General features: G+C 42.1%; 1 protein-coding gene across 1 annotated transcript in view; it reads left to right on the top strand.

Moving 5' to 3' along the window:
- Window positions 1-14,066, top strand: part of LOC146347905 (uncharacterized) — a 91,528-nt gene extending 77,462 nt beyond the window's left edge. Inside the window, exons 43-47 of the mRNA XM_084851628.1 lie at window positions 8,932-8,964; window positions 11,409-11,435; window positions 13,247-13,291; window positions 13,720-13,764; window positions 13,938-14,066. Of these exons, the coding sequence (XP_084707754.1) occupies window positions 8,932-8,964; window positions 11,409-11,435; window positions 13,247-13,291; window positions 13,720-13,764; window positions 13,938-14,066 (279 nt within the window). The remainder of the gene's footprint in view (window positions 1-8,931; window positions 8,965-11,408; window positions 11,436-13,246; window positions 13,292-13,719; window positions 13,765-13,937) is intronic.
- Window positions 14,067-15,674: the final 1,608 nt, after the last annotated feature.

The raw sequence follows: 15,674 nt of genomic DNA, 5'->3' as shown, positions 1-15,674 counted from the left end.
TTGGGGCATGGGGGAGGCTGGACAGTGCATAGGAAGCTTCATAACAGTGCTTCTGCCGTCTCCTCCCCGCCCCCCGGGATGCCCTCTTCCCCCCCACTCTGCGCTGCTCTTACGAGCGCAGAACCAGGGACAAACCACGCTGACTATGAGGTGGCAGGGGAGGGGTGGCTAAGCGGTTTTCTGGGAACCAAGCTCAGAGAAAATGCAAAATCCTATGGCTGTCTAGCCACTGTCTAGCAGCCATAGGATTACACCCATAAAAAGCTTTCTTGCTGAGAGAAGGATTATAGCCTAGCCTTCCCCCTGATTCTGCAATGACACCATTCCATGAAGATCATATAAACAAAAATTACAGTGTTACTGTTCATATTGATGTCGGGAGCACCCTAGCGGCCTCTTTCAGTACACTGGGAAAATTCTGGAGCAGATGATAAAGCAATCAATCTGGAAGCACCTTGAAAACAATGCTGTGATTACTCGAAGCCAACATGGATTTGTCAAAAACAAGTCCTGCCAGATGAATCTGATCTCATTTTTTGATCAAGTAACCTCCCTTGTAGACCGTGGGAATGCTGTAGACATCATATACCTCGACTTCAGCAAAGCTTTCGACAAAGTGCCCCATGATATCCTGATGAGCAAACTAGCTCAAAGTGGGCTAGATGAAACAACGATCCGGTGGATCCACAGTTGGCTACAGAATCGGACTCAAAGAGTGCTTATCAATGGGACCTTGTCAAACTGGGGAGAGGTAACGAGTGGGGTACCACAGGGCTCAGTCCTGGGCCCAGTGCTCTTCAACATTTTTATGAATGACTTGGAAGAGGAGGTGCAGGGAATGCTGATCAAATTTGCAGATGACACAAAATTGGGCGGGATAGCTAATACTTTGGAAGACAGAAACAAAATGCAAAGTGATCTGGATAGACTGGAGCGCTGGGCAGAAAACAACAGAATGACATTTAATAGGGATAAATGCCAAGTTCTGCACCTAGGAAAAAGAAACCAAGTGCACAGTTACAAGATGGGGGATACGTGGCTCAACAACACTACAAGCGAGAAGGATCTTGGAATTGTTGTCGATCACAAGCTGAATATGAGCCAACAATGGGATGTGGCTGCAAAAAAGCCAAATGCTCTTTTGGGCTGCATTAATAGAAGCATAGCTTCCAAATCCAGGGAAGTACTAGTTCCCCTCTACTCCACACTTGTTAGGCCTCATCTGGAGTGTTGCAGAACTCAGAGTCAGAGAGACCACGGAGTGAAGGAAAAAGAGTTTTTCTTTATTTAACGCGCGGGCTTAAGGCTGGAATCACTTCCAAAGAGCCAAAAGCCCCGAGGCACATTAACACATTGCTTTTATAGACATTATGACACATATGAAACGGCTCCTCCTTTCCCTTCCGTGTGGGGTTGCAGTCCTCAACATTTCTTCTCCTAGCACCATTGTTTATAATACAAGAAATGGGTTATAGGGTAGCCATGATAAGCAGAGAACAGCAGAGAACATGATATACATATCACTATGACCTTAGCCTTTGTTGACAAGATAAGAAATTCTTGTGTCTCGTCAGCTTACAAACATATATTTCAGAGAGCAAGAGCTCAGCAAGAACATGAAGCATGAGACTGCATGAGGCTACTTAGTCTGACCCCCAATATGGCTGCTACATTCCCCCCTTAAATGCATAATTTCATTACAATTATAGCATTTCATTACGCAAATAGACATTCTGCTTTGCGAAGCATAACACAGGACTCTTATAGCAACCCTCTTACTTAATATCTTGTTCAGCTATTAGAGCGTAGCGGGCGATTGTTTTTGTGGCTGAGGCAGTAAACAGATTGTTTAAGCAACACATAAACCAGGGAGTGCAGAAGCATAACAGTACCCTTACTAATGCCACTGGTAAGATCAGAACAAATAATGCTTTGAGACAGCTGAGATCTGGAAGCCAAGAGGTCAACCAATCGAGTCAATCATGTTGTCCTATTTTGATGTCAGCCACTATATGGTACAGCTTGTTGATCTGCTCATCTACAGCATTACTATTATCAGTTAAATTAAAACAGCAAAGCTTTTGGTACGTCTCACAACCCAGATGATGAAGAAGGAAGAGGTAATCTATACCAGCTCGATTTTTTTAGAACAGCACCTCTTAGATTACGCAACTCTTTATTTAATAATGACAATGCTCATGAGGTGGCATTTGTTCTAGCTACGATGGGAGTACGTAGAGTGAACTCTGTAGGGGGTAAGATTTTCGTAACTATGCCCCAGTCAGCATTTTGGGAATAAGTCAAGTTTATATTAAAATTGCTTAACATAGACTCATTTTGAATTCTTTCAGGATGCTTACAGACAGGTATTAGGCAAGAGCTAATAAGCCTGTTTGCAGGTATATCTCTTGGTAAACAAAAATGCTTTACTCCAGTGATGTTAGCTAGGTGAAGCCAGTAATTATCAGCAAATCGCTGGGACAGACTTCCCCCTCCAGGGGCAGACCCCCCTTTTTCACACTTTATTGAGGAACTATAATACAACACCACTAACACTACAACATGCATATTTGATCTTCTTTGGGATCTGACCATACGCTGGGCAGCTATTCACCTGTCTAGCTGCAGTAGGGTCTAGTCCCCTTCTTCAATTTTCCCCAGTTGCAGGTCTGACCGTTCGCGGGGTGGACAGTCTCCCAGGGTGCCCACAGTAAGGTCTAGCCTGAGTCTTCTTACTGCTTTTTCAGAATAATTTTTAAAGGATTTTCAGGATTTCTGTTCACAGTCCATTTCCCCCCTCTCGCTCTCTTGACTCGTGTCTAATGTATCCAGGGTTTAACTCCAGCTACTTTCACAGCTGTGGGGGTGGAAAGTATAACAGTTTTTGGCCCTCTCCATCTGGGAGTCAAAGGGTCATTTTTCCACTTTTTAACCCATACTTTATCTTCTGGTTGGAAAGGATAAACTTCTGTGATGGGAATTGGGGCTTATTTTCTAAGACAAAGCGATGCTGGGCTTGAAGAACTTTGCCCAGTGTTTGGACTTCTTGTTTAAGGCTTAACGTTTGCTTGCTCTTGATGCCGCTCTAGTGTCAATTATGAAATCAATGTCACAGCCCCTCTCAAGCTGTCTTCTTTCTCGCCCATTCTGGCTCCTTTGGTTTTCTCATTTGTGTATTTGGCTTATTTTATTTGGGCATTCATGCCACCAATGTCCATCTTGTCTACACTGGGCACACTGTGCCTCTGCCTCTGCTGGGTCTTCTTCTATTTTTTCGTCCACGTCTTCTTGGGCCTCTGGGTCGAGGGGAGTATACTGGCGATAGGCATCTAAAAGATGCTCCAAGTACGCTCTGGGGCCTCGGTGGCACCTTGCAGCACTTTAGACACCTTGGTCATATTAACTGACTTCTTCATACCTGCCTTCATGGCTTCTAACAGCAGGGTTTGATACTGGGTGAGGCGCTCTAGCCCCGCTTGTGTTTTGGGATTCCAGCGGGGGGGTCGGGTCTACTTACAAGGAGACTTTATTGGGTAACTTACAGCACACAGGCGTACCTAATGGTTGGATCAGACAGCTTCTCTGAACCACGAGCTATTGGGCTAAATGGGTTTTATACCATACATGTTACCCATGAGGCAGCACAACACTAGCAAGCATGTTCAGCATGGGCTAGAAGTGTTTGGTTCTCAGGCACAGCTTCCTGTAAACAAACTTCGCTTCCCAGGCAAAGTGCTTGATAACACTTTTACTCATTAGTATGGGAAGAGAAATCTCTCTCTCTTTCTTTTGCTTTCTTTTTCTTGCTGATCTGCCTGTATTGCAGATCATGTTTCAAACTTTTTACATAAAACTTTCCTCTCTATGCACTAGCCTTGTCTCTTCATGTGTTTTTTTCAAGTTAAACTCACTTACTTAAACCTTTCTGCCCTACACTAGTCCCAATGACGCACATTTGGGTTAGGCTTTTCTTCTCCTTCTAGTTACTTTTTCTTATCTTAAAGAACTATTACATTATTGTGGCTACTTTATTCCCAGGTAATAAGCTCTAGGCACAATCAGCTGCTTTTAATTAACCCTGGGGGCAACTATGGCCATGCTTCTTCTTTATAAATGTTTTTTCTCTTTGCCTTTTGCCTCCTCTTTCTTTTCTCCCCCCCCCTTCTCTATTTCTCTGTCTTTTCTACTTGTCTCTGTCTTTCTCTACTTGTCTTTGTCTTTTCTCTTGTCATCCATTGGGAACCACACTTAGTATTATTTGGAGTTGCAACTAATACTAATCTGCAAATATCACATATATTTTACGATATCTAAGAAATCATAAAATATACACAACAAACTTTTTTCAATTTAACACAATGAATGGAAAACACTTTTTGCATGGTAAGGCATGATGGAGCAGATCCAGCAATTATACTGCTCCTCTGGCTGCATGCTCAGGGCTCATCAAAATCAAGGGATGGGCATACTCACACACGCAAAGAGTTCTAGGTCACCATTTTTGCATCGGCAACTCTATGCTGCATGAGTTCTAGCAGAAGGAAATCTAAAAGTCATAGATCAAACTTAGCCTGTTGTGCACTGAGCTGACTACAACACAGACACACAGTCTACAGCAATGAGAGTTCAAGTTTTTGAAAAGCCTCACAGCACTGTGAAAAGGGGGGGAGGGCTCTTGGGGCTATCTATCACTAGACAAGCTAGCCAGGGATTTACAATATCACACACACACACACCCCTCTCTTTTCTTTTCTTCCCCTTCAACTTGGTACACGAAAGCAAAGTGCCGAAACTCAGGACGCTGGGGGGTGATGGGCATCGCCTTATAGCATTTTTCAGGCAGCCATTAATCTTCTTCGGGGAGGCGGTGGGGTGATTTGCAGGACTTCAAAGGCAAGCTTTTCAGTTTGTTTGTATTTGTAAATCCCAAGCTTAAAACAGGACATGATGAGGTACAGGGCAGCCAAATCTTTGCTTTGGCATGAGCAACAAATAACTCAGGTCAGCTTTCTTCGCTGGGGTCTCAAACAGGAAAACAGTCTTAATTTAAAGTTGTAACATCACTGACAGCGTCAGCCAGCCAGCTACACAGATTTCACTGTTTTTTTTAAGACAGTTACTCCAATATCTTCTTTTCTTCTCAATCAGGTTGGGTCTCCCAGCTTACACAGTTTATTGCAGCTTCCAGGAGCATGGTAGTAGCGTGATTTGGGCTTGGCCAGGAACATGCTGTCTGGTTTCTCGGTCTCTTCAGCACACACACTCAGGCAGTCTAACACTGGACACTTAAATTAATGAGATTTCTTCATTGCAGGGAATCCCACGGCAAAAGCTTAACGGTTACACTCTTCAGAAATCATATAGCTGATGGTCTACAGGCTCTATGAAATTCTAGGACAGTTCAAAGCTAAACATGGCTACCTTGACAGAGATCTTCATCGTGGTCTTTCCACTTTATTCTGCCTTGGGACAGTCTTATGGCACACTTTCTACTCGAAGAGGGGTCTAGCCTGTGCCCTGGGGGCTGATTCTTCACCTTTATTCCATTTTGCGCCTTTATCTTCTGGGTCTTCATTTTCAGTTTCCATTTCTTAGGGATTTTATTTCAATTAGGCGAGGTGATGATGTTGCACAACTCAGAACATTGTGGGCAATTCTCCTGCCCCCCCTCTCGGCGCACTAGGCTAACGACTACTTCTTCGGCCTCACACTCCCACGCTTCATTAAAAAGCTAGGCTGTCCTGCAACATTTCTCTAATTAACAGCCTCAGATCTTGTTCTTTTTTTTCTCTCAGCTCGACCTTGAGCTTTTTGCTGTTTCCTTTCTCTATTCTGAATCCTTTAAAAAAAAATCTTTTTCCTTTTTTTTTTTTTAACATACATCTCAAGGGGGTGGAAGTCTTGCTTCCCCCACCTCCCATAGCCTCCCACTTAAGATGAAGACGGACACAAAGAGGGAAGGGGATTGGTCAGCGAGTAAGGGGTCTCACTGACAAGCACAAGAGGAATTTTTACACCACGCACTTTGCCACCCGGACGGTCAATGGTATGCAACAGAAACCGCAGTAGCCACTCACACACTCATCAATTTCACCACTTCATTCATATGTCCCTGCCACCCACTTTCCCACTTTTCCACTAGAGCGAAGCAGTTTCCTCAGCGCCTTGCTGAGTATTAGTGCCTGCTCAGGGGAGTGATCAAGTCCCCCCTCCACCCCCAATCGGGTGGGTCACCTTTTGTATACATATACTAACACTGACCTTCTTCATAAGGCGGGGCCCTCTTTTTTTCTGCCCAGTGGCCTTTCTCCTAAAGGCAGGGCCCTCTTTAACACTAGCCTTTTTCATAAGGCGGGGCCCTCTTTTTTCTGCCCAGTGGCCTTTCTCCTAAAGGCGGGGCCCTCTTTTTACTCCATATACTTGCCTTTCTCCTGAAGGCTTCCAATGTGGGTTTCAACTCAATTGCAGCTGCAGTATGGGCAGGGCTCAAGTTCCTTCCTCCGCTTCCCAAGGTTCTCTTGCCACTCACAGCCGTTCGGGCAGGCTCGGCGCAGGCTTTCTCCCGTTCACCCGACAAAAAACTCGGTGGCGCCAAGAAAGGGAGGCGTGCACTGAGCCCTCCCTCCCGGTGCGGCGATTAAGAGCAGGCAACTGCCACCTCTCTGTCTCAGCGCCTGCCACATCCGAGTCACGGCACCATTTATGTTGCAGAACTCAGAGTCAGAGAGACCACGGAGTGAAGGAAAAAGAGTTTTTCTTTATTTAACGTGCGGGCTTAAGGCTGGAATCACTTTCAAAGAGCCAAAAGCCCCGAGGCACATTAACACATTGCTTTTATAGACATTATGACACATATGAAACGGCTCCTCCTTTCCCTCCCGTGTGGGGTTGCAGTTCTCAACATATCTTCTCCTAGCACCATTGTTTATAATACAAGAAATGGGTTATAGGGTAGCCATGATAAGCAGAGAACAGCAGAGAACATGATATACATATCACTATGACCTTAGCCTTTGTTGACAAGATAAGAAATTCTTGTGTCTCGTCAGCTTACAAACATATATTTCAGAGAGCAAGAGCTCAGCAAGAACATGAAGCATGAGACTGCATGAGGCTACTTAGTCTGACCCCCGATATGGCTGCTACAGGAGTACTGTGTCCAGTTCTGGGCACCACACTTGAAGAAGGATACAGACAAACTGGAGAGGATTCAGAGGAGGGCAACAAAGAAGATCAGGCGACTGGAAACAAAGCCCTATGAAGAGAGACTGAAAGAACTGGGCATGTTTAGCCTTGAGAAGAGAAGGCTGAGGGGAGATATGATAGTGCTCTTCAAGTACTTGAAAGGTTGTCACAGAGAGGAAGGCCAGGATCTCTTCTTGATCATCCCAGAGTGCAGGACATGGAATAATGGGCTCAAGTGACAGGAAGCCAGATTCCGGCTGAACATCAGGAAAAACGTCCTGACTGTTAGAGCAATACGACAATGGAACCAATTGCCTAGGGAGGTGGTGGGCTCTCCCACACTGGAGGCGTTCAAGACGAGGCTGGACAGCCATCTGTCAGGGATGCTCTGACTTGGATTCCTGCATTGAGCAGGGGGTTGGACTGGATGGCCTTGTAGGCCCCTTCCAACCCTACTATTCTATGATTCTATGACTTCAGTAGCCAACTCAAGACACAGACGAAAGGATTCTTTTCAAGGCTTTAATTCTTTTACAACTTAATGACTCTTTCAGATGCTAATCACCAGCGACTAAGCAATGAACAGCAGAGTAGCCTATGCTTCAGGTAGGCAGTTGGTCCCCATTTGAAGGAGAATCACTTGAAGACCCTGAACTTATGGGCTAGGGAGAGATCCTCCCTGTTTCTCTTGTGTCCACGGGACACAGCCGTTGCTTGCGCACCAAACGGGCACTATGCCTCCTTTCCACGCCCTCCATCGCTCGTCGCTCCCTGAGTCTGCGTCGAGCATCTAGCAAGCCTCGTTCCTGCACTTTCTCACTGCCAGGGTCACTATCTATCTCAGGAATGCTGGCAGGAGGAATCTCTGCCAGCTGCTGTGCCTCTGAGGGTGTCAGGAGCGCCCTGGCGGCCTCTTTCAGTAGACTCCAATAGCCAACTCAAGACACAGACAAAAGGATTCTTTTCAAAGCTTTAATCCTTTTACAACTTAATGACTCTTTCAGATTCTAATCACTAGTGACTAAAGCAAGGAACAGCAGAGTGGCCTAAGCGTCAAATAGGCAGTTGATCCCCATTTGAAAGAGAGTTACTTGAAGACCCAGAACTTATGGGCTAGGGAGAGATCCTCCCTCTCTCCCTTGGGTCCATGGGAGGTGGCCGTTGCTTGCACACCAAACGGGCGCTATGCCTCCTTTCCGCGCCCTCCATTGCTCGTCGCTCTCTGCGTCTGCGTCGAGCATCTAGCAAGCCTCGTTCCTGCACTTTCTCACTGCTAGGATTACTATCTCAGGAATGCCGGCAGGAGGAATGTCTGCCAGCTGCTGTGCCTGTGAGGGATGAGCTGCCTCCTCTCCCACGGATTGCTGTTCCTCCTCAGAATCAGAACTGCTCTGGGGCTCTATGGGCTCAGTTTCTACCCTGACAGAGGGATGAGCTGGCTCCTCTCCCACGGATTGCTGATTCTCCTCAGAATCAGAACTGCTCTGGGGTTCTGTCGGCTCAGTTTCCACCCTGACAATTGATGAGATATCGACATCCACTTAGATGTTGCTAAATTTAAAGTATGTCTAATTAAAAACTGCTCCGGCATGCTTGGTGAGATGGAATAATTAAAACACACACATGTAAGCAGTTCCTCCAACAGGTACAGATTGGGATCCTTTTCCTGAGGAAATTCTTCCCAATTTTTAATAAGCTCATGTTGAGAAGCTGATTGCTTTTTTTAACTTCCTTTGCTCTTTATAGGATGGATCATTTATGGCAAATCCCAATAGCCAGGTAAGCTAATTGTCCATTTTATTGAATCTTCTTCCACTGTTTCTATTATCCAAGCATTAAAGCAGGAGCAAAGATGCTTCAGTTTCTATTCCTTCTTTCAAATGCTCAGCCTCCCATATTAAATTAGGGATGTATGAGAATTCTGTTTGGGCGGTGAAATCTCGATGGATTTTACCGCCTTGTCCTGGCAGATTTCATTCCGTTTCCTCCCTCCTGGTGTCAACTCTGTCGGTAGCGAGTCAATCCAATGAGTGGATTTTGGATTTTTTTTAATGTTGGCAGCAGCTTGCGCAAATGGGATCGTGTTTGTTATTTTTTTAATCGGGGTCCTATGATTTGCTCAAATGGGATCCTGGGTTTTTTTGCCCAGGTCTTTAAATTTGTGCAAATGGGGTCATACGTTTTTTTTAAATATTGTTTTTATTGATGGTCTTCCACAAATCTGCCTATCCACTATGTATTCCTGTTGTAAAATTCCTTGTCAGTTTCATCCTCTCCACACACTACTTCCTTTAGCTCAGCAGAGCCATAGTCTGTAATTGTCAAATAACATGTCTATTTTGTCTTCCGCTTCTGCTTCCTGAGTGAAGGGGAGCCGGAAGAGGCCAAAGTGGTGGATGAAATTGACAAGTTCATATGGAACCTGAAGTTATTCAAGATTTAATTTATTGATACACGGAAATTAAGCCTCAAGGTTACTGCAGCCATTCAGTAAAAAAAAAAAAAAAACTCTTGCAATTATACAGCTATCCAATGCTGATTCCCCCAATAAAGGTTCATTATTATCTGCAGAAGTTTTGTCGCTGAGCCGTTTGTGAGAGCGTTCATGTAGAAGCAGGAATTGCCATCCTTTGTTCACTTACTTTTTATGCAGAATCTAGATGTCTCTGCAAGACCCTTGCATTCTGTTATTTTCTGCATTGTCCTATCTTTTTTTCAACCTAATTTGTGTTGATTTTTTTTTCTATGTAAAATATGATTGCTGGGAGCTGCCTGGCCATTGTAGACTGTTGAACTAACTTTTCAGGACTATTGTGCTTTTAATCAGAAGCTTCTTCCTCTAGAAGTAATAACTTCTCTCACTAATTACTTTGTGTTTCACCCAGCTGGCATTACTGGAGAATAATTGATGGACTGCCCCTTAATTGCCCTGTGATTAATAAGTTCCTGTTCCTTACTGGAGGGAGAGTGACTATAATGAGAAATGTTCTTTCTTTATTTTTTTCTTTTCTTTCTTTTGTAGAAAAATAGCATGATTTCACAATAAAAGAAAAATAATGAAAAGAAACCAGAAATTAAAGCTCTTCCCCAGTTGGGAACAGGAACTGATTCAACTAATAACAGGGCAGTTAAGGAACAATTAATCAGTTACTCACCAGCAGTGCTAGCTGCTCTGAACAGGAAATAACAACAAAGGAAGAAGCTGCAGGAAGGAAACTACTAAATAACCATTCAGGAAATTTTTACCTAATGGAACTTGCTTCTGAGTAAACATTATAGAAAGCCCATGGGGAGATGCATTGTAGGCTAATATAGTGCTGTATTACGTGCTCTGTAGATTCCACTTCCAGCTGATTGCAGAAATGCAATGCCTCAGCAACATTATTGTATGGAAGGAACCTGGATCTGTTCTTAATACCATTAATATAAATCAATTATGTTGATGCCCATTTATTATTCTGAAGGCTTCCCAAACATTTGCAATATGATACTTTTCACAAATTATCTTCTGTAAAATGGGCTGCCCTCTGTAAAATGAAGCTCTTATTATTATGAAGTCCTATGACATAATAAAGTACTTGCATATTAAAAGTGAAATATATTCAAACATACATACAGAATTACCATTCTTTCTTGTAGGGCTAATATGCTTTTAACAGCTGCTTGACATGTAGAAATCCTGTGTGTAAATCCTCTCCCACTACTCCATCTCCACGCTGGAGAAAAGTTTTACTTACTTAATTTCAGAAGCTGAATTGATTTCTGCTTTGTCTATATCATGGATCATTTCTGGTATAAGAACCTGCTAAAGGCACATCTGTTTAACAAAAACATTTGTATCCCTAAATCTATGAATTATCAGTAAAACTATCTCAGAATTGAAATCCACACATTTTTTCATGATTTGATAAGAAGCTAAACATTGGGACCCCTGCCCCGCACTGCCAAAACACTATAGGTTAGGCAGAACAATGTCAAAACTACAAATAGAAATAAGGCAACTGACATTTCTGATGCCCTGCAATGGGATTCGCTAATTGCAACTGTCTAGAAGGAAACAGGAATTCAAGTTGTTGTTTTTCTGCAGCACTTTTTCACAGTAATGCAAGCAGATCTTGCCACATAATCTAAAATTTTAAGAATATAAAGTTTAATGGAAAATATATTGAATTTCATCTGACTTTCTACAACAAAGATGAAACTGACCTTTTATGCTTTTACAGGGAGAATGTATTTGCTCTGGTGCACAAGTAACTATCATTCTTTATTATTCATGTGTTGGCTGTGTTCTGTGATCTGGTTTGCATATAATGACAACCCATCATTTAATTAACCCATGGGTTGTTGCCCTACCCAGAGTTGACCCATGCTTTGGTTGCCAGACAATCGAGCAAACCATGGGTTGTTTGATCAATTCCTGGGTTGTTTTTTGTTCCCACCTCCTTCGTCCGCTCCCTCCCTGTATCCCAAATGCCTTTGTGGCACTGTAGTATTGGCATGTAGAGCAGCTGGGTTTTTTTTTACCACTCTTGCCTGCCACTTCTGTAGCCTGATGAAACAACCCACAGTTCTGGGTTTGCATATAACAACAATCCATGGTTTAAACAACCCAGAATTCACAACCCAACAACACACCATGGGTTCTCTTCATGGGTTGTTCATGGCTAACAACCCATAGTTAACCCATAGTTCTCGGTTCGCACATAATGACAACCCACAAGTCAACAATCCATAATATGGATTGTCATTATGTGAGAACCAAGTATCTCATTCATGTTTGAACCTTAGGATTGTTGTTATAGGTCAAGGGTGAGGAATATGTGGCCAGACAGATGTTTTGGATTAAAATTCCCATCATCTCTTACCATTCCCATCATCTCATTGGTGAGATCAAAGGAAACCTAATGGTATTGCTGGTCAATATAGTGCTACATTAAGGGCACAATCCTATGAATGCTTAGACAGAAAAAAGTCCTACAGCTCCCAGCATTCCCCGGACAGCATGGGTTGTAGGACTTTTTTCAGTCTAAATAAGCATAGGATTGTGCCCTAAGTAATTCTGCTCCCCATTAATGCCTTAAAACCAATGCCTCAGCAGGGTTGAAGAGCTCTAGTGTGGAAGCAAAACCACTATACAGAAAAGAAGTTCCATGCTTATCTCTGCTCCTGAATATAGAAAGTATCTTAGAGCTTTTCTATGTTGTTGTTGTTGTTGTTGTTCAGTCGTTCAGTCATGTCCGACTCTTCATGACCCCATGGACCATAGCACGCCAGGCCTTCCTGTCCTACGCTCTCTCCCGGAGTGTGCTCAAGATCATATTCATTGCATCGGTGATGCTATCTAGCCATCTCATCCTCTGCCGTCCCCTTCTTTTGCCTTCAGTCTTTCCCAGCATCAGGGTCTTTTCCAGAGAGTTTTCTCTTCGCATTAGGTGGCCAAAATATTTGAGCTTCAGCTTCAGTATCTGTCCTTCCAATGAGCACTCAGGGTTGATTTCCTTTAGGATGGACTGATTTGACCTCCTTGCAGTCCAGGGGACTCGTAAGAGTCTTCTCCAGCACCACAGTTCGAAAGCATCAATTCTTCGGCGCTCAGCCTTCCTTATAGTCCAGCTCTCACAGCCATACATTACTACTATAGCTTTTCTATATGAGGCTGTTAATCACTGTATCTACTTTCAGTTTTGTCATAGAATTGAGATCCGAGCTCTACACAAAGAGCTTTTCCTTTCCTGCTTTTCTGCTACATAACCTCTAAGTGGAGCTGTGCTGTAGCAGAATAGCACAAATACATCAGTAGAAACAGTGCTTTCAGAAATAATACCCTGTTTTCCCTGTTCTAAAAAAAACAGGGAAGTGCTCTGAAAAAACAGAAGTGAACCTGGAAGATCACGATGTCATCTAAAGAACCCATAAACAATCATAAGGAGTCATGAGCACACAATAAATACTTCATGTAGAAAAGCTCTTTGTTTACATATTTAAAGTTATTAGTATGATTTTAAAGTAGTAAAGTATTCAGCAACAATCTTTTTTGAAGTAATAACTGTTTTCTGTACAGGGGAGACAGGGTGGATTATATGGTGGCAGCAGCCCATACATACAGGTAAAATCACTTCTATTACATCGTACATATGGAGAGCTGGATCCAGGATCTGTGTTCTGTAGATGGTTGGGTGCTTTTACATCCATCCATGGCACCTGTGCCTGATTGCAGGGGTTTCCCTCTCTCCCCTACACCATGGCTTACACCATTTAGTAGGTTCCCCCAACCCTCTCTGTAAATACTTTTAGTAGGCTGGAGGTGCTGCAGTGGGGAGGAGGATGGGGATGCTTGCTTCAACCAGCCCAGTAGCACATATTTAAATCTGGATCCAACTCAATGTATATAACATAGTAATTTATACTGTATACAGAGAAATAGACAATTAAAAGAGACATACGTTTAATGCTTATTCTGTTCTTAAATACATAAAGTAGATTAGGGCAGATCTACTTGTGTGTGTTTTAAAGTCATAAGTGTTTTTTCCACAGGGAGGTCAGAGAGGATCATATGGCGGCAGTAGCCAATATGGACAGGTGAAAATTCTTTTTAATAAAATATGTACTATAGTAATATATACCGAATACACACACACACACACACACTTCTGTTTCTAAATATAAAATTACCTTAAGTACACATATATTAAGGCGAAATAGTATTACAGCAAAAAAACATTGTTTTGAAGTAACAAGTGTTTTCTGTACAGGGTGGATCATACAGTGGTGGCAGCCAATACGGACAGGTAAAACATTTTAATATGGAGAGAGTAAAAATAAATGGTTTGGGGCTTATTTCTGCTTCTGAATGTAAAAAAACTTACTTACTGCAGATATAGTGTAACAGCGTGGTTTTTCAGCAACAAATTGTTTTTTGAAGCAAGTAATAACTTTTCTGTACAGGGTGGATGGGATGGATCATACGGCAGCAGTAGCCAATATGGCCAGGTAAAAACACTTCCACTATGTTTGTTTTATTATTGAAAATATTGCTTAACCGTCCTTGATTGAAAGGATTCCATGGTGGTAAACAAAATTGTGAATAAAACAATTCACACAAACAACAATTATCTGTGAATTGTTGTGAGCCGGCCAGAGAGCTTCAGCTATTGGGTAGTATAGAATTTATGATGATGATGATGATAATAATACATTCAATATACTAAAAACAAATAATAAGCATAACAGAATACAGCAACCAATTAAACAAAATTAAAACTGACTGAAATATAAAAACAAACAGAGCAAAATTTCTTCTAAAATGCCTGGACAAATAGGATGGTCCTAACTTGCAGCAGAAAAAAAGTGCTGTGTTAGCAGCAGTTGAGATTCTTTGGGGAGAGCACTCCAGAGTCAGGGTGCCACCACAGAAAAGGCCCTCTCTTTTGTAAGTTCCTAATACAACTCTGCTAAAGAGGGTACTTGGAGAAGGGCCTTTATGGAAGATCCTAAGACACGGGCAGGATGATAATATATATCATAGTTAATATATAGTATGTAGAGACATAGAAAATTTAAAAAGACACATTTTAATGCTTATTCTGCACTTAAATATAGAAAGTAGCTTACGGCAGATTTATTCATGTATTTTTAAAAACAACAATAGTTAATAAGTGTTTTCTGCATAGGGTGGATCATATGGCCGTAACCAATATGGACAGGTAAGTACTCTTAATATATATTATATACGTAAAATATATCATAGTAATATACAGTGTTCATAGAGATATAAAAATATGTTTTATTCTTCTTTATCTTTGAACATAGAAAGTAGCTAAGGCTGCAATCCTATACACACTTACCTGGGAGTAAATCCCATTGCACTTAGTGGGATTTATTTCTGAGTAGACATGCGTAGGCTTGCATTGTTAGTGTATCTATATGAAGGTAATATTGCTTGAATTAGTAATTGTTTTCTGTACAAGGTGGATAGAATGGATCAGATGGTAGCAGTCCATATGGACAGTTAGTCTTTGAATATATAGGATCCCTGTAATATATCTGTAATAATTTACAGTATACTAGGAGATATAGATATAGATACACACACGCTGGGCCTTTTTCTGCTCTTGAATATAGACAGTCATTTAGTGAAGATTGCAATTAATAATGGTTTTCTGTACAGGGTGGATCATATGGTGGTGGCAACCAATATGGACAGGTAAAACTTTCATAATATAGCATATATTTAATATATTCTGTGATGATATACAGTACACACAGAGATGTCAATTATAGACTAAAATAAACATAAACGTATTTCAGCTCCTAAATATAGAAAGTAGCTTCTTGCAGTTATATTACAATAATACAGTATTTCAGCAACAACCGCTTTTTTGGGGAATAATAACTGTTTTCTGCACAGGGTGGATCATATGGGGGTGGCAGCCAATATGGACAGGTAAAAATCTGTTTTAATATATAGTATATATGTAAAATAAACTAGA

The sequence above is a fragment of the Heloderma suspectum genome, chromosome 4 (genome assembly GCF_057233095.1).
Source record: "Heloderma suspectum isolate Gila_16-S chromosome 4, 16-S_ref, whole genome shotgun sequence".
Taxonomy (NCBI): Eukaryota; Metazoa; Chordata; class Lepidosauria; order Squamata; family Helodermatidae; genus Heloderma; species Heloderma suspectum.
This window is presented reverse-complemented; position numbering and strand designations above follow the sequence as displayed.